At 43.3% G+C, this 26285-nt stretch overlaps 2 protein-coding genes across 2 annotated transcripts in view; one reads left to right on the top strand and one right to left on the bottom strand.

Moving 5' to 3' along the window:
• LOC130106696 (sodium- and chloride-dependent taurine transporter-like) overlaps positions 1-26285 on the top strand; it is a 59241-nt gene that overhangs the window by 15862 nt on the left and 17094 nt on the right. Inside the window, exons 2-9 of the mRNA XM_056272909.1 lie at positions 14474-14703; positions 16346-16480; positions 20014-20102; positions 21420-21565; positions 21786-21918; positions 23185-23319; positions 24207-24310; positions 24440-24564. Coding sequence (XP_056128884.1) covers positions 14475-14703; positions 16346-16480; positions 20014-20102; positions 21420-21565; positions 21786-21918; positions 23185-23319; positions 24207-24310; positions 24440-24564 — 1096 coding nt within the window. The 5' untranslated portion in view covers position 14474. The remainder of the gene's footprint in view (positions 1-14473; positions 14704-16345; positions 16481-20013; positions 20103-21419; positions 21566-21785; positions 21919-23184; positions 23320-24206; positions 24311-24439; positions 24565-26285) is intronic.
• Positions 1898-6383, bottom strand: LOC130131146 (protein SET-like). Its single transcript, XM_056300893.1, has 2 exons — positions 5648-6383; positions 1898-1908 (listed from the first exon to the last, which is right to left on the bottom strand). The coding sequence occupies exons 1-2, from the start codon at positions 6381-6383 to the stop codon at positions 1898-1900; spliced, it is 747 nt and encodes a 248-aa protein (XP_056156868.1).

Here is a 26285-nt window from a genome sequence, read left to right as displayed (position 1 = left end):
CCCATCCACTAGATAAAGCAAACCCCTTACCCAGCATTTCTTAGGGTAGAGATAAAAAAAAATAATACATGCTTTATCTTGATTTGTCAATAAATTACAAATTTCCTGCTCATACTGTCAAAAAAAGGACAGATTATGGCTCTATCAGTGCAATAGTGTTGTGTCTTTCAGTCTGTTGAAAAGCACCCTGTGGAACGCACCATATAATTTGCACATGAGAGAACCAAGCCTCCAGTTTTTTTTTCCACAAAACCTTTTCTCCTTTCTGAGGCAGAAGAGGGAAATCGGTCCTTTGACAGGACACTCTCATTAATGCCTCTCCAAAACACTCCAGCAGCATCTTATGGAGATCAGCTCCAAAACAGCCTCAAAAATATTGATAAATAATCTGTGTATAAGCTGTCCAGTCCCAGTGCATGGCCTGAGGAAAACTTTCCACTTTGTGTAGTCAGCTCCTCCAGGCTGAAGTCTCTGTCCAGGCTTACCCTCTCAGCAACAAGGAGCTCACACTGCACACAGTGCACTGGGCATCACAGTCCTCTTGCAGGGCCTGTTATCCCTCTGCCTACAGCTTCCTTCCTGTTGCTGGTTTCTCCAAGCAAAAGAAGAAAAAACATTGTAGCATCCATATCCTTGATGGTGGTATACCAAACTCTAAACATCCAGGTTCTTACATGAACGAGATAAACTATGGTCTCTTTCTGTGCAACAGCTTATCCCTACCAAATCTAAAGAATTGGAGACCACATTCAGTGTCTTTTGTAGTGTTTTCTTGATGCTGCACTTTTTCTCTGGTCTTGGCTTTGGAGAAAGAGGTGTTCCTAGAATGTGCCGGCAATTCATTGGGGATATTGGAACTCCAGAAAGAGTCACCACTGGCGAATGTATAGCATGGGGCAAAACATGCCATACAAAGACTCTACTCTCAAAAAGCTGATTGACAAAGTGCTCCTTCTTCAGAAACACAGCTACCACCTTATTCATTTAGGAGGCATGGGAAAAATTAATATGACAGTTCTGCACTCCCACAGCCAACTTGAATCTCATCTACTGTGACACAGGGTTCAAGTATGATCCAAACCCTGTGTTGAATAAATAAACATGATATCTCAAAGGATGCCATCTCCTGTTAAATCTGATGCCAAACTCTCTCAAACCATCAACACCCCTCAGAACTTCTAGCTTGCAGAGAGAGGGGGGGGTGGGGGGTGGAGGAAAACAGAAAGATGAATTTGATAGGGGTAAAAGAGGGAAAGGAGGAGAAGGTGAGAGGAGGAGTAGAGAGCTATGGTTAATACTGTGGGAGTGGAGAGTAGGTGGACAATGTGCTTACTAGGGGCAGAGAGGGAGAGAGGTTCCAGCATCCCCGCGACCCTGAGAACAGGATAAGCGGTTAAGATAACACATGGATGGATGGATGGATGGATGGATGGATGGATAGGGGAGAGAGATAGGAGGAGTGGGGGGGAAAAAAGCTGAAAAGAGGGTGGTGAAGAAAGGAGTGGGATGAGTCAGTTAGATGATAGGATGAGGAGGTAAAAGAAAGGGAGTTGAGGACTGTAGAGGACAACAGAGGTACAGAAGAGGATGAGAAGAAAACATGAAGGGGAATGGAGTTGAGGCGGGGGGTAGGGAAGGGGGAGGAAGACAACAGAGACAAGGCGGTGGGAGGGAAGAAGTAGGTCCAGGGGGAACGGAGGGAGGATCAGAATGAGAAGTCTGTATTGGGGTGGGGGGAGAGGTGGGGGATTAAGAGAAAGGGGAGTGAATTGTAATGGGCGACTCATTGTAAACGTACATGGTTTTAAAATAGGAAACATGTTATGTAAGCGGTCAGGGAGTTTGTGTGTGTGTGTGTGTGTGTGTGTGTGTGTGTGTGTGTGTGTGTCACATGGCACTAGCTGGGGTCTGAAGACATAGAGAGCACAGAATCTGGTCCAGTGAGCATACACACACACACATACACACATGCACATACACTAACATAAAAATACCACCACACAATGGGTCTTTATGTTTTACACTGTGGTTTTGGCCTGTGTCTTAAATCGCTCTACAGTTAGTGTTGTTCCCACGGCCAGTGTAATTCTCCGGAGGGAGTTTGTGGAGGCAGTGATACAAGAACAACACTTCCAACCACTATATTGCAGCTGTTTGCAGGGGAGCTTCCAGTTGCCAGTTCTGAACATTATCACTATTTTTTGAGTAAAATGAAACTGTTTTTTAATGTGGGAGGCTTGACTGAGCGCATGGTTTGTTTATTTAGCAATGTTTTTGCTTCACTCATTTACTCACATCTTCCTCTTTTGCCCCCTCTTTCTCAATGAATCACTTGTTCCTTGCAGACAACTTTGTTATTCACATTAATTCATCTACCTGCCTCCTCCGGGAGTTAAACTACTTAGACCATTTCCTTCTGTTGTTATGATAAGTGTATCACAGGCTTAATGGAGTCCATGTCCTCGCTAGCAGGATAACATCGTTAACAAACGTTATGTATGTCTGCACACACACACACACACACACACACACACACACACACACACACACACACTACATATACATACATATATGTATGCATGTATATCCAAAAATGCCGCCGTCTTTGTAAAATATAACAGGCATTAATGTTTTGGTTGGTAACATGACCATATTTTTATATTTATTTGCAGGAATAAGTTCAGACCTGCTAGCTTTTTGTAGCCAGAAGGTTGAAACCTTTCAGAACATGTCTCCAATATCGTAAAGTTGTTGGCTTGTGTGTGACGTATAGCCCATCCTTTATTTTTCAAAATTAACAGGCTTCAGTTTATATGAGGTCTTAAAGCTGTCACTGACTTACGTTTAATAGAGAGCCAAATAATTACGGTACTTTTCGCTAGGCTATATCCAACTTATACATTTCATCCTGAGACTTATACTAGTCAGTGTTTGAGCTCATTTGGGACATTTTTAGTGCGACAAAAAAGCAAGTGTATGACTCCTCTAACCACCTCCCCTGTTAGCGCAGTTAAAAGTTGGAGCTCATAATGACAGAAATAGAAAAAAGAAACCTGGACCTCTCTAGTAGCAAAAAATAGACCAATAACATGAAGAGCATAATTAATTACATATGCAACACCAAGAGTGTGCTGCAAAATGAACTAATGACTTCTGAGCAAAAATGGTAATTCGGTACAGTTCAGTAAATAACCAGTGTTTCGTCTAATTAATTTAAACTTGTCTCAAGTTAAATCCTTGAAAAGGCAAATTAAACCTCTCCAATATTGTATCTCCAAGAAAATAAAGTGTGAAATTATCCACAAAAAAAAAAGGAATTTGAATCAATAGGCTACCATACATCTACAACACTTGGATAACATGTTATCAAAGGTGTGAGTAGCAATCGATCACTTAATGCTAATGGCTGTCACCTTAATGGATGAAAGAGTTTCTTTTATACTCATATCCCAGGAGGTTGTTGGATCACTTTGAGAGTCCATGAGAGGCAAGGTTACCAATCTTAATTGCTTCCTGGTTTTCAACAGCGCCAGTGTGAACATCTCCTATTAACTGTTTTTAAACAAGAAACAAAAACAAAAACAAAAAAATCCTTGCTGACACATCTTGAAAAGAGATTGCTGACTTTGGTCTTAACTGTTGGAGCCAGTAGAGATTGGACAATTTACAGACCAATTTAGAAAAAAAAAACTGAAGTGAACCTAACTATGCATTTATACATTATATGCATAAATAATTTATGACATAGGTTAAGCTATATGAACTGAAAATATGACTTTCTATTAACTGAAAACTAGCTAGGTAGTTTGTCTTCATATTTTTTATTAAGGCAACAAAACCCTTCCATCTATACGTTATGTATCTGTACACAGTACAGCACGAGAGGGAGTATGTTATCGTGAATAGCAATGACGTGAACTGAAAGCAATCACAGCTATGAAAGTAAAAAAACAACAAAAGTAAAACATTTTTTTAAGATTTTTTTTTTATTTGCAATTTCTTTCACCAAAGAATATAGTGGCTTGTTGCTATGCAAGCAAGTAATTGACTGCAGGCAATAAAGTGGAAGCAAATGTTGCTAGCATATGAAATAGCTTAGTTAGTAACACTGGTACATCAACACTTTGTTACACTACCACGAACATAATAAGATAAATAGGAGTATGGGAGGGAGAGGAACAGCTTCATTTCAGCAAACTTGCTTTATCTTAAGACAACCTGTGTGGTGATTTCTGAAGAGAACGCAACACCCGAATGCAGTTTGAAACTCGAAAGGTTTCCAATTCAGCACTAAGGCTTGTTTATACTTCTTTAAAACACAAAATGACTTCGTTCCACTATTTACCGACCCTCGACTGACACAGGAAGCGTCTCAGGCAACTGTGAAAGCTAGCACTTCCTGTTTTCGCTGCACACAAGAGAGGTCTTTGTTCAGAACGTGTCTTTGCTAATTGCAATGTATTGCAAACTCAGTCTTAAAATGCCCAGAAACTAGAAAACCCAAGTATGTGTTTGTGTGAGCGGGTAGGCGAAGAGACAAAGGCTGGCTCTGTCCACAAGTTAGTCATGTTCCTGGTTCTCTAAATGCCAAGTGTAAATGTCTTGTCGCTGGAGTGAGACAGCAAAATTAAGACAGAAAAGAGCAAAAGTAAGGAGGAGAAAGACATGACGTGACAGACATTTTTGGATTACTCTCACTTTCTCCCCTTCTTTTCTTGACTCACAGGATAAGTCCCACTCTGATTCTCTCCCTTTGTCACCATTTCTCTCTCTCTCTCTCTCTCTCTCTCTCTCTCTCTCTCTCTCTCTCTCTCTCTCTCTCTCTCTCTCTCTCTCTCTCTCTCTCTCTCTCTCTCTCTCTCTCTCTCTCTCTCTCTGTTTTCTGTGACTTTTTTCATGTATCGTCCTCGCTTTCGCTGCCGGGTGGAAATTTACAGCGCTGGTTGCGTCACAGCCCGTCACCCTGATCCCTCCGCTTAAAACTCCAACCAATCACAGAGTCCCATTTAATAGTCCTAATGGGGAGGAGGAAGTCGAGGGGGGTGTGTGTGACCTTGAAGGTTTACTTGAGCTGAGTTCAATTTCGTCAGAATCTATTTCTCTTTTCTATTTATCGGGGTGGGGGCAGCTGGCGTTGGCACCCTAAGTGTTTCTATGTTATCTTATTCCACAACATTTTCTTCTGGCTAGGTTGTCAGTGGCAGCCCCTAGAACAGTATGGTAAACATTTGTGAAATTTGGCACACTTTTTGGGGACAGTGCAACGATTCTTTTCAACAAGTAACATGGTTATGCCTCCGGCACTGTAGCGCCACCAATGGATCAAATTTGGAGGTACGTTTATGCATGTAACTTTTGAACCGCATGTCCCGATTTTCGAAAATAAGATATCGTTGAAGTCCTTGCATCAAGCCAAGCTCAATACACACCATAACGTCAATTTCCGCCATATTGGATTTTATGATTAAACAGTTTGCACAGGCCACATATTTTGTCCGATTTTCACGACATTTGCTGTAGGTGATCCTCAGACCAAGCCTCATGTAACGGGGGCAGTCCTATGCTGTTCTATGCTGGTCAGCCTGCTGCACGCCCGTCACTCTCATCAGTAGCTCTGCGTTGTGTTCTAGTTGGGTGGGGCCCCAGGTGTTGTGGGGGGCCCTCAGTCTCGCATCATCATCATCATCATCATCATCATCCTCACCTTCGCCCTCTTCATCATCCGTGTCAGAACACAAGTACAGCAGAGGGTTTTGCCAGATGTCATCCTCCTTAATGGCTTCTCCCAGCTTTCCAGCCTCAGCATCAGCGCGGTCAGTGAACCAGGTGAAGAAGCTCTCCGGTTCTTCATGTCGCCTCTTCCTCCCCACTTTGTTTTGTGTCTGGCTGGAGCGCTTGGTCAGATCCCGTCCCGATTTCCATTTGATCTCTGTTGACTTTGAAGATGGGTCTCCGCTCTCGTTCAGATCAAACTCTTTGGAAAGTACTTTGTTTTCGAAGTACGGATTTCCATCAAAATAAAAATCTATTCTGTAGCCTGACTTGATGTCTTCAAACTCTGTCACCTCCACTCGGCTCAGGTAATCAAGTGCCTCCTCGTCTTCCACCCTCAGTAGGGCAGATACTGCTGGATGGTTGAGAAGGTTTGGGATTTTGGCGATCAGTTCTGACCACTTCTGAAAGAACGGCCGACGGGGTTTATCGCACTTTCGTTCTACTTTTAAGGTCTCCTCGCTGGCCCGTTCATTCAGCCTATCCAGTTCCCGTTGAACTTCCTCAAGGCGTCCTATAATGTCCTTTAGCTCTTCCTCGGAGGTTTTGTCTGCTCCGTCTTGGTTCGAGTTCAGCTCCTTTTCACTCACTCTCGCCGCCGAGGCCGACATGTTTTGTCGTACTTTTAACATCTCCTCGTTGGCCTGCTCTTTCAGCCTATCCAGTTGCCGTTGAACTTTCTCAATGTGCTCTATAACTTCCTTTCGCGCTTTCTTGGAGTTCAGCTCCTTTTTCCTCACTTTCGCCGCCGAGGCGGGCATGTTTTCTGCGGGCTGATGGGTCAGAGACGTACGGGGGGCGATATTATGAACCCTACATAGCCCTCGCCAAAATCCCGTACCCTGTCCCAAATCTCGCGAACGGACGCCGGATTTCCGCTGCGTTGCTAAGGAAACAATCTATCAACTCGGTGCGAAGCAAAGCTAACGTTAGCTACCTTCAATTTTGTAATTTTGTATTTTTCGCAATTTTGGACAGCTGGCTGCTTTTGTAATTTTGGACTGCTGGCTGTCAACAACAGAACGGAGGTAAGTAACGTTAGTTGTCTGAAAATGAACATATATCTAATAAATAGACTAGATTATTTTTGGTTTTGATTAAAAATAATCAAAATATTAAGTTACATAACTTATGAATCGTCTAAAAAGTGAACCATGGGGTTGAAATTATGATTGTGAGGGAAAGAATAGCCTTAAGTTGACTAACCTAACAATTTTAGGTTACAAGGTCTGCCTCTGCTCCTTGGATACGTTATTGGTATTATATTAATGTTGATTGTGGATAACTTAGACAGGTTAAATTGTGGGTGTACAGCGTTTCCTTGATGAGCGCTAACCCCATAACAACATATTTTCGCGTTGCTACGGTGGCGCACACGTGACAAAGCCAGAAACGGGATTTTGGCGAGGCCTATGTAGGGTTCATAATATCGCGTACGGGGGAGTCCTCCGGTGTCGGGGTCCTGCGTGTTCCCCCCTTCCGTGTACCCACAAGACCTCTCTCTTAAAGCGACAGCACACGTATATGACGGTCGTTGTAAAACATACATAAAAGTAAATAATGACATAAAATAAAATGTAGTAAACACAAATAACAGCACACAGACAGGATTTGGTGATATTTCATACTCAAACAAAATAAAATAAAAACATTAATTTTAACCTGGTTACACTCACAAAAGCTACAATATAGATTTTTGACGTTCAAAACCGTTTGACCGTTGCAGCCAATCAAAATTGACAGCAACGCTGCCAAACAGGAGCTGAGGTCATATCTCAGCAACTGTTGGATGTGTTGACTCAAAACTTAGTAAATCGACTCTTGCTGAGGTTGTGCCACAAAATATTTATTTGACCACTGGGAGGCGCTGTGATAAGCAAAAATGCGTTTTCCGGTTAACTTATGATGCATTTCCTTAAAAAAAAAGTCATTCTTGTGTCAATTCGAGTGGCTCCACCCCACTCGAGTTGCTGTTACTTTGTGGAAGGATTCTCCCGGCGGTTTTGCCAGTTTTTGAGCTAGAATTTCACCCAAGGGTATTAATGTCACCTATGGGAATTTAGAGCGAGGCGGACAGATCTGTGCTTTTGCCACAAGGATTTATAACTTGCCGCTGCTTGCACAATTTTGCACGCACATACACAAAAAAAACCCCATCAAAACGTAGGAATACTTGTTGAGCCACTCACGAAGAAATATCTACCTACCTAAAGTCTATCGTTTTCGTGATACGAGCGTTTGTTTGGAGGTTGCGCGTCCCATAGACTAACATTACATGACCATATATGGCTCACTCCAACTCTAACAAATTCCTGCCAAGTTTAAATCGCAGTAACGGCCTCAATTCTCACGCTACTCAGACACACAATACATCCAAGTGTTCGCCGACTTCTTGTGAAACAATGTAACAATCTGAACTTCTTTTTTTTAGATATATTTAAATATAGGCCACAAAGTTGCCCAATCTTCACCAAACTTGGCAGAGATGAGCTTCGGGCCAAGCATCACAAAAGTTGTCAGATGGAATTTTTGACTTACGAAATCGTCCGTCTGTCATTGCCAATTTGAATCGGCGGTGAAACCGTCAAACAGGAAATCAGAGCATATCTCAGCAACGCATTGATGCGAGGATGTGGTTGCACCCCTTGCTTGCCCCCCCCCCATCGCTGCTTGCAGCTATATTTCTTTGTAATGGTTGCTGAACAGTAGTGACAAAATAGAAATAAAAAAGAAGCAGCGCTGTTGAAATTGTATTAAGTCACGACTGGTTGCACAGTCTTCACTGAATGGTGACATTTATTCATCTGGTTAAGAACGAGGCCAATTTCTATGCACTGAACTTGAACAGTGGCACATTGCAAAAAAACAAAAAAGTGTTGTTTTTTTGTAGGTGTTATTTAAATAACTAAATTTTGAGATTAAAAAAAAAATTAATTCCAAGTCCTAAAACTTGATGTGTTAAATATAACAAAATGACAATTTCTAAATCATCCGGATGGGCTTTACCTGACCAGGTATTTTTACCCCATACTTACTCCTTATTAACTTAAATTAACTTGCAAATAATGTTTACTTCAAAATAACTCCTGGGACATCTGGGTGGCGTGGCGGTCTATTCCGTTGCCTACCAACATGGGGATCACCGGTTCGAATCCCCGTGTTACCTTAGGCTTGGTCGGGCATCCCTACAGACACAATTGTCCGTGTCTGCGGGTGGGAAGCTGGATGTGGGTATGTGTCCTGGTTGCTGCACTAGTGCCTCCTCTGGTCAGTCATGGTGCCTGTTCAGGGAGGGAGGGGGAACTGGGGGGGGGGGGAATGGTGTGATCCTCCCACACGCTACATCTCCCTGGCGAAACTTTCAGGGGAAAAGAAGTGGAAACGACTTCACATGTATCGGAGGAGGCATGTGGTAGTCTGCAGCCCTGCCCGGATCGGCAGAGGGGTTGGAAGAGTGGGGTAATACGCCGGATACAATTAGGGAGAAAACAAAAAGGGGGGGGACTCCTAATTTGCATTTTAAACTGTTTTAAACATGTTTCCCTGCTATCTTCATCCAGAGCAAATCACAAAGAGACAGTAGGGTCTTGCTCAAGGGCACCTCAGCGTGACACATTGCTGCTAAATAGATTCACCTTGTCTAATATGGGACTCTGACCTGTGATGATGCCGTTACAGAACTGCCTCCCTAAGCACTGTCTGCTAATCAAACTGATCTCAGATCTGATGGCAGTCAAAGAAAGGGCAGCCAGCAGTGAGTGGTAAGGGTAAGGATGGCAGGAGAATAGGAAAGCAGAGGGGACAACACTTAAATTCTGACTGAATCTACAGTTAAAAGTGTCACACAACACTGTAGACAGCAATGAGGGAGATGTAAGTACAGGCAGTCTCTTTTTCTGACTTATGTCTGACTCTGTTAGTTAATAGTAGATATGTACATATGGCCAAGTTGTCTTATCAGTTTGTTTTGTTAATCTGCGAGTAGTCAGGTAGGAAAAAAGTTTTAATGTGGCTGCATCTGACACATGTAAAGTGGAGTGCTGTTCGATCATATAGATTTAATTGATTTTTAAGCAAATAGTTATAGGTTTATGTAATTGTATCTATTACACATTTTACTACATCGGTTGCGTGCTAAGCGCCCATAAATAATTCTTCAAACCTCTCTATCTACATTATCTACAAGATAAGGCCCCTGCATTGTTTCAGGTGGCCCTGTTTGTGAAGCTCATATCTCTTTGACCCTCTTTTACTGGGAAAGTGAGACCAGCAGAAGATGGAGGCTTTGACCTAGTGGTTTAGAGAGAGAGGCAGGACTGAGATTGTTGCCATAGTTACAAACTGTAAGCGTATTGTGACTGAGAAGATAAAACCACCTGAGAAGTTTCCTCTCTCTCTCTCTCTCTCTCTCTCTCTCTCTCTCTCTCTCTCACACACACTCTCTCCAGCTCTGGGTTTGTGAACACAACCTACAGCTGGCTGCCTTCACTTGCACTAACTACTTCTTGGAACCAAACGTTAGCTAAAGAGGGCTGGAAAACAGCAGTCAGAATCCGGTTTCAATTTCATGTCGTGAAATTTCATTCCTCACGCGTACACTATGTATATGCCTGATTCAGTGGCATGTCAGCGCCATGAACCAGTTTTGTTACGTTGGATAATCTGCACTGAGACTGATCTCAGTAGAAGATGAGTTCATTGGTTACCCTGGAAACAAATACTCAAGTTGAATGTTGCATAGTGTATTAGTAAAATAAATAAATCAAATGAAGTATAACTGAATCGGGATGCCTAGCGAGAGGGAGGAGAGAGAGAGAGCGAGCGAGAGAGAGGTAAAGAGAGACTGAGAGGAGGATAGAAAAGGGAAAGTGTGAGGTATTGTTGCGGTTATGCAATGATGTGACCTCGTACAAAAACAATTTATCAAATGATCAAGCGGAGCCAATTCATCTCCTTTGTGACACGCTGCTCTCATTCAAACCTTGCTGGCTGTAAAAGCAGAGCCAAGCCACAAGGCCCAGCATGGAAACCAAGGCCACTTTGTAGTGCTGAGCTTAAGGGGGATTTGTTACATTAGTTAAACAGTGTGTGCTTAAACATCACGATAATGGCGCAAAATTGTGGATGAGCAGTGCTGTACAATCAAGGAAGATTAACCGATTCTTATTAAAGAAATTAATGCTCTTTCCACTCATTCAGAGGCCACGTGTTTGAATTTCCTCCACTGGTGCCGTTGTTGTCGTCTACCACACTAATGAACACACGACATTGTAGGCTGAACGCCTATCTGTTCGACACGTTTCTTATGTCACCCTCCCCAACTGTACCACATCACATCACCTCTCCTCTAATCTTAATCTAATTTAAATTTAAGCAACTACTCTTTATATGTTACTTTAACTTTCATGACTAATGTGTGGAATATAATAGTGATACATATGTATGAGCTAATAATAGTAATAATAATTACATTTATATACACTGCTCAAAAAATAAAGGGAACACCTAAAAACACAATATAGACCTCGATGAATGAAATATTTCAGCCGAAAATCTTTATTTATTAGACAGAGGAATGTGTTTAGAGCAAAATAACCTAAGAATGATCAATGGAAATCAAAATCATTAGCCCATTAAGGTCTGGATTCAGAATCATACTCAAAATCAAAGTGGAAAATGAGAATATAGGCTGATCCAACTTCTGTGGAAATTCTTCAAGACGATTCAAAATGAGGCTCAGTAGTGTGTGTGGCCTCCACGTGCCTGTATGCACTCCCTACAACGTCTGGAAATGCTCCTGATGAGACGACGGATGGTCTCCTGAGGGATCTCCTCCCAGACCTGGATCAGGGCATCGGTCAACTCCTGGACAGTCTGTGGTGCGACATCGCGTTGGCGGATGGTACGAGACATGATGTCCCAGAGGTGCTCGATTGGATTCAGGTCTGGGGAACGTGCAGGCCAGTCCATAGCATCAATGCCCTCGACATACAGGAACTGCTGACACACTCTGGCCACATGAGGACGAGCATTGTCATGCATGAGCAGGAACCCAGGGCCCACTGCACCAGCATATGGTCTGACAATGGGTCTGAGGATCTCATCCCGGTACCTAATGGCAGTCATGGTACCTCTGGCTAGCACGTAGAGGTCTGTGCGGCCCTCCAAGGATATGCCTCCCCAGACCATCACTGACCCACCGCCAAACCGGTCATGCTGGAGGATGTTGCAGGCAGCAGAACGTTCTCCACAGCGTCTCCAGACTCTCTCATGTCTGTCACATGTGTTCAGTGTGAACCTGCTCTCATCTGTGAAGAGCACAGGGCGCCAATGGCGAATCTGCCAACCAAGATGTTCTCTGGCAAAGGTCAATCGGGCTGCACGGTGTTAGGCTGTGAGCACAGGCCCCAATTGTGGACGTCGGGCCCTCATACCATCCTCATGCATTCTGTTTCTCACTGTTTGAGCAGAAACCTGCACATTAGTGGCCTGTTGAAGGTCGTTTTGTAGGGCTCCGGCAGTGCTCCTCCTGTTCCTCCTTGCACAAAGGACCAGATAGCGGTCCTGCTGCGGGGTTGTTGTCCTCCTGCGGCCCCCTCCACGTCTCCTGGTGTACTGGCCTGTCTCCTGGTACCTCCTCCATGCTCTGGACACTGTGCTGGGAGACACATCAAATCTTCTTGCCACAGCACGCATTGATGTGCCATCCTGGATGAGCTGCACTACCTGAGCAACTTCTGTAGGTTGCAGATACCGCCTCATGCCACCTCTAGTGGTGAGGGCACTAGCAAAATGAAAAACTAACCAAAGATCGGCCAGAAAAGATGAGGACAGGCAAATGGTCTGTGGCCACCACCTGCAAATCCATTCCTTTTATAGGAGTTGTCTTGCAAATTGTCTAATTTCCACCAGGTGGAAATTAGACAATTTACCAACAGGTGAAATTGATTCACAAATCAGTGTTGCTTCCTAACTGGGCAGGTTGATATCTCAAAAGTGTGATTGACTTGGAGCTACATTGCATTGCTTATGTGTTCCCTTTATTTTTTTGAGCAGTGTATGTGCTAATGTCATGATTCAAAATATATATCAGGCTTTACGGAGATAAAGTGCTGCTGGAGGGCTCTGAAAAACACACAGACGGAGGACATTTAAGCACCAAGATATTTGGCCAGTGTTCTTACATCAGTTAAAGTTGAATCAGTTCATCTGGATACAACGTTTACTGACAGAAACGTTGGTAACACATTCTATGAAGCTTGCATCTATAACGCCCTATAAGCATCTATAACACCCTATAAGTGTAGCTATAAGTCATTGTAAGATTCATTATAACCATGTATACGCCCTCACAACACCTCATAACCCCCTTTATGATACACTGTCAATTTAAAACAGATTTATGCATTATAAATATGTCATCATTAGCCTGTTTATCTGTCAAATGTCATAATGCATCATAGCCAACTTGTTTTGCTTAAGTTTTGTAGAGATGCATGAGACTTCAGTGCTATTTCACAGTCCTCAGCCATAGCCGTTAGTCATTGTAATACACATTATAGGAAAGTATGGGTGTTATAGATGCTTATAGGGCGTTATAGATACAAGCTTAATAGAAAGTGTTACGGAAACGTTTCATCACTCATCTAAGTGAGCTCTTCAGTCTCAACTGGCTGCAGGTATCCCCACCCTTATAAACAATACAGTGGCATAACGATCGAAACCACCAATCAGTTTAATATGCAAACTGCCATGACCATCCTCTGTGAATAGTACACATGGCCATTGTAACTCTAGTTAATGGTCATGCCTATTTGCATGTGAAAATGATCGTTGGTTTTGGTTGTTATGCCACTGTATTATTTATGGGGGGGGGTACCTGCAGTCAGTAGAGACTGATGATAGATCACTTAGGTGAGTGATGAAACGTATCTGTCAATAAACGTGTCCATATGAACTAATTCAGCTTTCTTTGATTTTCTTACCTGGATTACTGAGTATGCATACAGACAGTGTTCTTGTAGTGTAACTAATAAATTTAAGGAGGTCACTAAAGCTCAAAGACAAATTTTGCACTTTATTAAGTGCAAACTGCCAAAATTTAACAACAGTCATTTCGGCCAGAGCCAAATATCCATTTAAACTTCATCATTTTAGCACTACCACAGTAGCTTTTGAGAAAAGCTGGCCTAGGGGCAGTGCTTTAAAAAGCTCGGTGGAAATGGGTCAGAATAGACAGAATAATCACATGGAATAATCAGTCAGCGTTGTTATTACCAAAAGACTGGAGCCTTGAGGGGAACGTCTTCCTGTTAAATTTGAACTCAGAAACAGTTGAAGAGTTCATATCAAAACTGCTATTAATTAATTTTAAGGGAAAAAAACTTGATTAGTAACATCTATAATGTAGACGATTATGTATGCCAACATTAAGGTATTCGCCACTTATTAAGAATGTTGCACAATTTGTTTAAAATTTGAACTGCCATAAAACCTACGGATTTCATCGAAACAAAAAAGGTTTTGTAAGGTTTGCCGTGTAGCAGAATCGGTTAAATATGGAGAAAAAAAAGGTCTCCTGACTTTTTAAAAATGCTTCCCCAGGTGTTAGCATTTCTTCGCCACTTAAACCCTGATATCAGTTGATCCAATTGGAGCCACGTCTCATTAGACATTGTGTCTGTTTGTCTTTTCTCTGCAGAATGGCTCAGAAAGAGAAACTTCAGTGCCTGAAAGACTTTCACAAGGACACTCTGAAGCCCTCTCCTGGGAAGAGCCCCGGCACCAGGCCCGAGGACGAGGCAGAGGGGAAGCACCCTCAGCGAGAGAAGTGGGCCAGCAAGTTGGACTTTGTCCTGTCAGTTGCTGGCGGATTTGTCGGTTTAGGGAACGTCTGGCGTTTTCCGTACCTCTGCTATAAGAATGGTGGAGGTAAGGATGTTTGAGATGATTATCAAACCCTCAGTTACACAAGAAATATGTATCTAATTTTAACAATGCACAGACTTTTAAATGCTGTCTTGTATCACAGTCACAAATACACTTATAAGCGTTTTTTTTGGGGGGGGGGGTCGATCGGGTGGGAATGGTCAAGGGCATGCACATTTACCTCCCTGTCTCAATCATTCACTTGTGGGATTTGAACCAGCGGCCCTACACTTATTAGCTCAACTGTCAGAAACATTTTGAAAGTCAACTGGTTTGGTTCAACATTGCAACTTTATCTTTATTGCTTTGCATTATCAGGCTCACTTTGTTGCTAAAGGCTGCACTAAGCCATATGTGTGATATTAATAATGAATCAGATCACACATTTTAATGTCAAAGGATTGCCAGTATTGCCGGTCGCACTGAGAATCAACACACCAGTCTATAGTATTTCTTAACTTTTAGCCCAATGCATTACTTCTGGTCTTGAAGAGCACCTCCATACAACCATGGATAAGCTGCTTGCAACTCAGAAGATGAGAACATGGTCTAAGGTGAAGCCTGCTGAGAGGAGATGAAGCAGGGATGATAACATAGAAATATGAAGTGAGCAAGTTAGTAATAATGGATTACATTTATCTAGCACTTTACCTTGATACCCAAAGCACTTCACAGTGAAGGGGGGGGGGGGGAGATTCGGCTCAACATACAACCAATGTGTAGCACCCACCTGGGTGATGCACGGCAGCCACTTTGTGCCAGAACGCTCACCACACATCAGTTTGAGGTGAAGGGGGAGGAGTCATTGAGCCAGTTACACAGAGGATGATTAGGTGGTCAGATAGACAGAGCCAGGTTGTGAATTTTGGCAGGACACCAGGGGACCTCCTACTCTTTGCGTTAAGTGCCATGGGTACTTTAGTGACCACAGTGAGTCAGGACCTCAATTTAATGTCTCATCCGAAGGACGGCATCTCCTACAGTACAATGTCCCCATCACTGCACTGGGGTATTGGATTTTTTTAGATTTTTATTAGGACCAGAGGGAAGACTGTCCCCTACTGGCCCACCAACGCCACTTCCAGCAATAACTCAACTTTTCCCAGGAGGTCTCCCATCCAAGCCCACACCTGCTTAGCTATTCCACAGAACCAGGGTACATGTTGGTATGGCTGCTGGCCAGTTAGGGTAACAAATGAGCAAATAACTGTGTATGAGCAAACAACAACTTTTCACTTCTCTGTGAGCACTATCCAGCTGAAAAAATTGATCACAAACACATCGTTTGTTACCTTGCGGCCACCATAGAGACAGGACGGGAGGGACGAAGAGCAGCTCAGCTGTGACTGTGTTTAGGAATCTCCGTAGCACCACCATCTGACATCCAGCGGTCAGAAAGTCACTAAACCCAACTTTAATGTATTCTAATTACCATCATTTTCCTACATCCAGATTCATGGTAATCATGGTTGTTTGTGCGTAATGAGAACACATGATATTAAAAAAAATGGGTTGATTAAATGTAAATACACACGCTTTGATGTTTAGAACTTGGCATGCCTTTTCTTCTTTTAACTCATCTTGTTATTTACCATTCTTTACTTTGTCCCCCACCCCCCAACCCCTCTCTCTTCCTCCCTGTCAGGTGCGTTCCTCATCCCCTACTTCATCTTCCTGTTTGGCGGGGGTCTGCCAGTCTTCTTCCTGGAGGTCGCCCTGGGTCAGTTTACCTCCGAGGGTGGCATCACCTGCTGGGAGAAGCTCTGCCCCATCTTTACCGGCAAGTACCCCCTTATACCTTGTCTCCGCCTCAGTTAATGATAGCATTGTCGTCACTTCAATGAAAAGAGTACACGGAAAAATATCTCTCACTGATTCTGACCAGCAGGGTTGCATAAGTAAGAGAACTGAAAATCACGAGTGGTATTTGTTGGTGGTAATCAAGCGCCTTGGTTTCCAAATATCTGTGTATGTATATTACTCATATTCCCTCTCTAAAAAAAGTAATATGAAGGTGTCTCTTCTCTTCATACCCCTTGGCTTTCCAAACGTGTGACTGGGGAACGATAGAGACAGACTGGACAATATTCAGTTTAGATACCATGACCAAAAAAAAAAAACGTAAGCAAATGCGAATGGTAGAGTTACAAGTACAGATTCTTCATAGCCTTTTTGTCTGTAATCGTTCTCTCTAAATACGTCAGTAGGATTAACGACAACACCGACGAGCCTAGCTGACTGTCCAAAAACTGTTGAAACGTAGAGAATGAGCTTGTGCGTGATCCTTCGTCTGAAAGTGGATACGAGTGTGGCTCAGCCAGCTTTGACCTTATTCTGCCTACAGTTACTAGGCAAACAGAGCAGCATGCACACCAGCTCCTCCACTCCTCTCTCTTTACTCTCCTCTCATTTCTCCACTCATCCATACCTCGCCCTTCACCTCCCTCTTCCACTCCACTGTGCCCCTGCTCATCTTTTCTCTTCCTTCAACCAGTTTTTCTGACTGACTGTTCCTTATTTCTCATCTATGACTCTTTTTTGTTCCCTTTATTCTTCCTTACTCACCTTTCGTGATTTCTCACGTCATTTATTTCCCTGTGTACTCCCCTTGTCTTAGTGTCATGTTCTCCTCTCACCTTCACAGCCCCGTTCTACCTCCTCTCCTCACCCATCCACATCCCCTCTCATCCAGTCTCTCCTTCTTTCTCTTCTCTTCTCTCTTCGCCTCTGCTGCCCAGCTCCTCTCCATTCTCCGTCAGAGCTAACTCCCCTAGGCCCTCTCCTCACTTCTCCTCTCCCCTCCCCTCATCTTCCTGTTAGCTAGCAGCCAAATAACACTAATGTATTCAGCAGTGTGTCTCCATCTGCCGAGTGGGATCTCTGTACTTCCCTCTGACTCCGCTTCAGCATTCATACCATTACGACACACTACTCATTAGCACACACGATGACCCCTCTCTAGCTCCCCCTGGCTCTCATACACACAGGCACACATGCACCCGTGTACAAGCGCACACATTTACACAGTCAAGCTCTTGCATGCGCAAATTCGTAAACACGTGTCAACACATACACGCACACTGTACGACTCACACCTTATCGTTCACTAATTTCTCCTCTCCCCTGTCCTACATCTCCCAAACGTTTTCTTGCTCTTGCTCGCTTTCCACCTCTCGTCATCTTCGGTATTCATCTCTTCTCTCTTTCCCTGTGTCTGTTTTACACACATGCATATACGCGCACGCACACACGTACCGTATGACTCACACCTTATCTGTCTTTTCTCTTCTAACTCGTCCATTTAGCCTTTAATAATTTTCTTGCCCTTGCCCTTTGTCTTTCCGCTTCTCTTTGTCTTCTTCCATCTCTGTTTCTTCTCTTCCCCCTGTATGTTTTTACACACAAGCACACACGCACACACACACTGCTCCGGGAACCCCTGAGACAAGGCCAGGGTGTACAGAGTGTGCTGAATTGCACGTTGCCATGACAACAGCCCAGCAACACATTTGCAAAAGAGAAAGAGACAGAAAGAGAGGAGAAAAGAGGATGGATAAAAAAATGAGAAAGAGAAAAGAGACAAAGAAAGGAGGAGAGAAAATGGACAGCGAATGGGGGGGAGCTTGAGAGGACTGGGAGAGAAGAAGGAAAGACAAGTGGGAGGGGTAAAGGATGAGAGGAAATTAGAGAGCGAGCGAGAGAAGATGATGAGGGCTCGAGAGAGGGGAAAGCAGCGAGGAAAAAGAAGAGACAAGGAAGAGAGAGAGAGCCATAACAAATAGAAAAAGAGCCAGATTGCAGCGAGAGGGGAGAGAGGAGGAGAAACGCTGGCAGACACAGAACGAAAAGACGGGCAATCATGAAAGAGGCAGTAAAAGGAAAAGAGGGAGAGGGAGGGGCAAGAGGGAAAGAGGCGTAAGATAAGAGGAAAAGGCGAGGGAGACATGCGATTTCACTGATCCACTACCTTAAATGGGATTAAAGCTCATCTGTAGGATTACAGTGAGTCATTACAATGTTAACTGAGCCTCGGAGACTGTCATGCTACACGATATTTCGATTTCTATATGACACGAGGGAGCCGGGCCACGGCGTGACGACTGCAGGGCTGTGTGTGCGAGCATGTGTCTTCGTGTTCTGGTTGTGAACGGGTGTGTTTATGAGGGCGTGCATGGGCAACATATATAGTGCAGCCTCTTGCTTAATAATAGATTCAAAATCTAGGTTAACGGGTGGCGGGATGGACCTGTAGGTAGATAGACTGTCCGTTGAGGAATGAGTCACTTATTTGATAGCTGCCCCAGTAAAGGGCAGCCGGTTGACAGCCCCGTGTCTGGTTAACAACACACTGTGATCCTTGTGATGACTGTAGGCAGATGTGAACAGGGCTATTAGCTACATGTACAGCAGCAGATGTAGTAGAATTAACCTGCAAGAGATTTAATACATCTATCAATGCATTAGCACTGATAGATCATTATTTCTTTAGAGTTTATACAAAGAAAAAATGAATACATTATCAATTTTTGCTTCATTTTATTTTCAGCCCTAACCTTGAATTACGTTGTCAATGACATGGCGTTTTTTTTCCCCCGAGTAGCTCTTTGACTTGTGAAAGCGAAACATCAGTAAGAAAAAAGTGCTGGCTGTCTAAAGGGCAGCAGATATGACCAGAGAAAAAATGTAAACGTACGTCTAAACCAACAGGGCAGGGTCGATTCAGGTCGCTGGATAAGCACAGGATATGACATCATGGAGGACAAATCTGTTTGTTTGATCAGCACTGTTCCATGTGATTTGTGTGAAGTGTGTGCGTGCGTGCATGTCTGTGTGTGTGTGTGTGTGGGAGAGAGAGAGAGAGAGGGAGAATGATGAAGAAAAAGAAAGAGCTTGTGTGTGAGTCTGTAGAAGCAAATGCTTGGCAGTTGTTAATTAGCTGAACATTTAAAAAGGGATGACTGCGGTTAAAAGAGTTAATACAGACTCCAACTTCAACATGCAAGAGACCACCAAACCACACACACACCCACACACACACACACACAGACTCCCTTTTTTTCCTCAAACTCTTATACACAGATGGCCAGTGACGTTGTGGTACATTCAATCAGATTAGTGGCTCCATTTGCTTTGTGTGTGCTTGGAGTATTGGACAGGCGCACGCACACGCACGCACACACACACACACACATACTTCCTATTGCTGGCAGATGCAAGACAAAATAATTCAGCTAAATGTGCCTCCCCTTGTTCTCTTCAGTGCTTCTCTTGCTCCACCTCTAATCTCTCTCTCTCTCTCTTTCCTGCCTCCAGGTATTGGTTATGCCTCCATTGTGATCGTGTCCTTGCTAAACATTTACTACATCGTAATCCTGGCCTGGGGCCTCTACTACTTGCTCCAGGTAGGTCGCCATGACAATAGGCCCCAAAAGGTACCGTTTCAATAGCCTGCCAGTCACATTCAGCATGCTGCTGATGTCAACATTATTTTAATTTTAGTGACAGGTATATTTAGTCCCAGGGCAAAGTGTGTTTGCAAAGCCTAGTGTGGAAGAATTGTCCGACAGCAAAATAAATTCTCAAAGTCGGCACTTGTAGGGTGAACGGTTCAGTTGGCTTTAATGTTGTGGCTGCGGGCGAGACACACCAGCGGCCTGCAGCTGTTCTGATGGACGGGCTCCCTGAATGCAAATGAACAATTCTCTTTATACAGCGAATAGCAATACATGTAGGGCGTAGTTTAAATTCACAGGATTGTATCAGTTTCATTCACAATAGCGTGACAGACTTACTGGCTCCAACAGCAAGGTGAAAACAATGCAAATGAATTAACACTGAATACCGACATAGACCAGTACTACAAGGGTACTTAGCATATAGAAAGGGTGATTGTCTCACAAGGTGAGAGAGGAAGAATCCTCCCCTGGGGAGTCATCGTCAAGTGACGGATAACTCAGCAGGCCTCAAAAAAAGTAAGCACCTATGTAAAGAGGTACTCAGATTTTGGGGCGGCTCGGAAGAGCGGGGTAATTGGCCGAATACAATTAGGGAGAAAAAGGGGGAAAATGTAAAAAAAAAAAAGAAACGTTGCATGAGCTTTATTATTTTTCCTCGAGTTGAGTTATTGGCACAGAAGTGTAAAAATGTTGACGTAATCTAAGGATGGTTATGACGTCAATGCTGATGTATCATTGATTAGAGATGATGGTGGCGATAAAAGAGACAGCGTCATGCAAGAAAGGGAGATTCATTTTACCCAGAATCCATCTGTGGGCCAAAAAATTTCCTACTGGGGCCATTCAAAATGGCTTCCTTCAGATTCCTCAACTGATACTTCATAGCAGCAAAACAGATGTCTAGTAAAACTGAATGGAGGGTGGTGTTGGCAGTGGCCTCATTTTTTTTTTTAACAGCTTCCAAGACGTGTCACCCTAAATGAAAGTAGAGCAACTGGGTTCAAAGCCATATCACTCCTGTTCACAGATCTGTGTGTGTGTGTTGGTGGGGGGGGGGCAAAGCTTTACAGGGGGGCAAAGTTAGTCCCCTGAGTACTTTACATCCTCTATACAGTAGTATAATGATTAACGCTATTATAGTGTCAGTGTTGGGACAGGTATCTGTGTGTGGCAATACATTTAAGCTTGCATATGTATGTTTTACAACTTGGTCTGTATGTATTTGACTGTTTCTGTCTATCTGTGTCTGTCCCTGTGTCTCAGTGCTTTCACCCTGAGCTGCCCTGGGCCAGGTGTAAGCAGGCATGGAACACCGAGCGCTGCGTGGAGGACACCTATCGTAAGAACAAAACTCTGTGGCTTGCCGCCAATGCCTCCAACTTCACCTCCCCCGTCACAGAGTTCTGGGAGTGAGTTATCACTGACTATGAATTATACATGTACACTTTGAACCACATGTACCCCCCCTCCCCTTCCCACACCAACATAGCACCCTGTATGTTTTGTGTGAGCACCTCACCAAGTGATGCTCCATGTATGTGCAAAATGACTTAAGAAGTTACTGTAGCACATCAAAGCAGCTAATAAAAGAAAAGGTTCTGATTGTATTGGGGCGGTCTCTTGTTGCAGACATAATGTGCTGGGTATCACTGGTGGTATAGAGGAGCTGGGTCCCATTAAATGGGATCTGGCTCTGTGTCTGCTGGCTGTCTGGGTCATCTGCTTCTTCTGTATATGGAAGGGAGTCAAGTCCACCGGCAAGGTATGTGTGTGTGAGTGTGTGTGTATGTGTCTCTGAGGTCAGGTGTGGCTTTTGGAGGTTTCAGCCAGAAAAAGATGTGCAAAATCAAATGCATCAAATTACACTACTGTTATTTGAGCCCGTTAAAAATGGCTCGGTCAAGCTAATGTGCGAGGAATTATTGCCTGAAGTCAGATCCAGTCTGAAACTGGGCTTTAATACTGGAATTAGGCTTTCAGTGTTGAAGTATGTCATCAAGATAAAGGGTTAATCATTAAACCATTGTATAGTGTTACTACTTCTAAAACATGAAACAAACAAGTTGATAGCTGCATCCAAACTGATTATTTGACCATGAAAGAATCTTCCACATCAAACTGCTTTTATAGCTCTTAAACGAATTATAGTTTCCTCTTCATCAGCATGACACTCATATGATGTTTTTTACTGCGGTTTGACCAAGTGAAATAAAGATGCTTTGTCTCGACTCCTGTTAAAATATGTGGTTGTGCTTGTGTCAGTAGATCCAGGACACACACCATGCACTTGTAATTTTGCAGGTCTGAATTTAGCGGGTGATTTATTGCCTTGTTATCTTGCCTGTGACAGGCTCACCATCTTGTTTTACCTGCCACTATCGACCTTGTGCAGAATTAGGAGGGAGTTTTTACAATGGCTGCAACTTTATAAACCATTAATGCAGGATAATTGCAGGATTAATAGGGGACTTTTGCAATTGCTGTCAATATAAATGATACTAACTTTGGATAGATGGAAGATAAAAGCATGAATAGAGACTCGAAGGGTGGTTAATTGTGTTAAAGCTCGTAAACATAGCAGCAAAGCCTTGTCCAACTATAAGAACACCCCTGTGACCACAGGCTGCTCAATCAATCCCAGCCTCCTCCTTTTACAGCCTAAAACCCTACTTATTGATTAGTTTGACTCAACGCTCTAACTCCGGGAATGACGTCGATTATACCAGGTAAAATGTGCATACTGCTCTCCAAATACAGATGGTGTGTGTGTGTGTGTGTGTGTGTGTGTGTGTGTGTGTGTGTGTGTGTGTGTGTGTGTGTGTGTGTAAAAACATCAAGAAAACCATGCAGAAATTGTGTGAGTGTGCATCACTCAACAATGTAAATGTTTCAGATTAAATTATCCAATTTAAATGCATGAAATGGGGCTGATGTAGCGGCTGTACCACTGTGAATGGAATAGATGTACGGGGATTCTATGGAGCGGCACTTTTTTAATGGTTGCCACTGTTTGTGTGTGACCCATCAGGTGGTGTACATCACAGCCACATTTCCCTTCGTCATGCTCATCGTGCTGTTGGTTCGAGGCGTGACATTGCCGGGTGCAACTGAAGGCATCAAGTTCTACCTATATCCTGATCTGGATCGCCTCAAGGACCCAGAGGTAGGTGACTTGACCTCACTTTAAAATGATAAAGAATAAGTTGGAATAAAAACACTTTCCATACTACCCTCCTGTAGATTATCTCTTTGTTACACATAACCTCATTCTCCCCCGATCTATGGAACTACCCCATTTTATCCAGGTATCTCAGTCTATAACCGAGATCCTGTTCACTTAATTCTCATGCGTATTTCTTTATTTAATCCCGTTCTGTTAAATTTTCTCTTGACTGGGGCATCCGGGTGGTATGGCGGTCTATTCTGTTGCCTACAAACATGGGCATCGTCGGTTCGAGTCACCATGTTACCTCCGGCTTGGTCGGGCGTCCCTACAGACACAATTGGCTATGTCTGCGGATGAGAAGCCGGATGTGGGTATGTGTCCTGGTCGCTGCATTAGCACCTCCTCTGGTCGGTTGGGGCGCCTTTTCAGGGGGGAGGGGGAGGGGAATAGCGCGATCCTCCCACGCTCTATGTCCCTCTGGTGAAACTCCTCACTCACTGTCAGGTAAAAAGAAGCAGTTGGCGACTCCACATGTATTGGAGAAGGCATGTGGTAGTCTGCAGCCCTCCCCGCAATAACAGGGGGTGGAGCAGTGACCGGGACGGCTCGGAAGAGTGGGGTAATTGGCTGAATACAGTTGGAAAGAAAAGGGGGGGAAAATAAAAATAATTTTAAAAAAATCATTTACATTTACTCTCTCTCTTCCAAGGTAATCTGCACATCATACAATCTCCAAGTTTCCCTAATTCATATAAACATAACACATAGTGCCACGCTCCCTTATAGTCACAATGTCTGCGTCACAGTTTTGGTTTTTTTTCAGTGCTTCCTCTACTAGTAGGCCTCAGCCTCTCTGTCACCACCCCCTCACCCCCACTTTTCAGGTGTGGATTGATGCAGGCACCCAGATCTTCTTCTCGTACGCCATTTGCCTGGGCGCCATGACGTCCTTGGGGAGCTACAACAAGTACAAATACAACTGCTACAGGTGAGGCGTCGGTTTCAGGGGGGCAGGGAGGGGCAGGGAGGTTGTAGTGGGGAGGAGGGAGGGAGGGAGACGCTGCGGGGTCCTTGTGTGTTCATTAACAATCCTCCTCATGACATATGTGTGACATAGGGACTGTATGCTGCTGGGAGCCCTCAACAGTGGTACCAGTTTTGTGTCTGGCTTCGCAATATTTTCCGTCCTGGGCTTCATGGCACAAGAGCAAGGGGTGGACATTGCTGATGTGGCAGAGTCAGGTACGAGGGTTGTGGAAAGGCAGCAGTGATGGTGGGCACTGCTCCCTGGTTAAAAAAATAAATAAATCAATGAAAAGAAAAATAATAAAAACAGGAATGATTACTGAGAAAAACAGCAAGACTTTAAACAAGCAATCATTTTAAGGAATGAATAATGCAACCAAATCCAGAAGACAGAACTTTATTTCTTCTGGAATCGACCGTAATCACTGAGTAATTGAACAAACCTAAAAAACAAGACGGCATCGAAATACAGCAAATTCTGCAATCAAACACTCCTTGACGAACGTTGACTGTAAGATGAGATGATTGGGAGTGTGTGGGCTCAGTTTGCTAGCTGGTATTAAATGCACGCCGAACTGGAATAGCCATGCTTAAGACATTACACAGCAGGGCAACGCTGGGCTGAAATAGTGGTTACTATTAAGAGCGAGGGTTGGAAAGCTCGAGACAGAATTGAAAGACTCTAAAGTGATGGGCAATAAAGTAGCATGCGTTGTGGTGCAGAATACAAATGAACAGGGCATCTTGTGCCAGCTCAAGAGCAATCGAAATTTGAATAGTGTTAAATTTATCCTCATTTTGGCTCTTACATCTTCGCTGTGAGGTCTTCCATATGTCTGCATTCATTTGGTTTACCAGATGAAACTTGAAAGCTTCCACCATTGTTGTGGTCCCTATATCCTACTTACTATTCAGTGACATGTTGAAAATGTACTTTAAGCATATGCATTTGTTTTACTTTGGGTTGGGTGTATTTAATCATTTCATTTATTTATTGACTTTATATTTTTTGCCCCAGAAATGTATGAAAATGAGAGTTTAATGCATCACTTTGTCTATTCACTTTTAGCCAGGTGTACTATCAAGAAGTCCTGACTAAGTGACTATAAATGGACAATATTGAAATGATTGTACTCCAAAAACTTCTGAAAAAGCAACAAACAAAGAAATAAAACTGTGGTTGTATTTCTTATGTGGCCACATTAGTCTAACAGGGTTTAGCAAACCCTTTTTCTTTTCTTTTTTTTTTTGAAATAATGGTGATTTTATCAAAACAGGAGTTTTGCCTTTTCCTATTTGGAGCCAGATCAGCAGAAGTTCATGTTGATGTTCAGGCCCAAATGCATGAGAAACACACTATTGCTCCATTTGTACTTAACATGAAATCCCAAATCCAGACAAAAGATGGAATCAGGAACACTTTGTCATTTCATTTCATGTACTTGCGTACATGAAATGAAACAAACTATTGTTTCCCCCAGCCCACAGCAGTGCAACACAAAGTCAAAAACACATGTCCAAAAACTACAAGAACACATATATCCAAACTAAGAACACATATATCCTACTCTTCCTAGTAGTAGTAGTAGTAGTAGTAGTAGTAGTGGTTTTTCTTTTAGACTCTTTCTGGTTATTTTCTGGTTATGGCCCTGAGCTTCATTCGAAAACAGTTGGGAACACACAGAAAACTGAAACTGGTTCCCATAAAAAAATAAATAAATAAAAAACAGAAATCTTTTTTTTTTTAAATCTGTCAAAATTCATCTAATCTCTGCTGCTGGATTTTACGTTTAGGATAAGTGATAGCATAGTTTGTCTTTGTGCAGTTCCCTCATAAAATAGAGCAAAGGCGATCTTAGTATGATCAGTATGTTTTTTAAAACCTACACCTGTTCCTAATAGCAGAAATACAGACAAACAGAATTAAACAGGCAACA

The sequence above is a fragment of the Lampris incognitus genome, chromosome 2, assembly GCF_029633865.1.
Source record: "Lampris incognitus isolate fLamInc1 chromosome 2, fLamInc1.hap2, whole genome shotgun sequence".
Classification (NCBI taxonomy): Eukaryota; Metazoa; Chordata; class Actinopteri; order Lampriformes; family Lampridae; genus Lampris; species Lampris incognitus.
This window is presented reverse-complemented; position numbering and strand designations above follow the sequence as displayed.

Coding starts and splice junctions, on each gene's coding strand:
- LOC130131146 (XM_056300893.1), bottom strand. CDS start 6,383: ATGTCGGCCTCGGCGGCGAGAGTGAGTGAAAAGGAGCTGAACTCGAAC.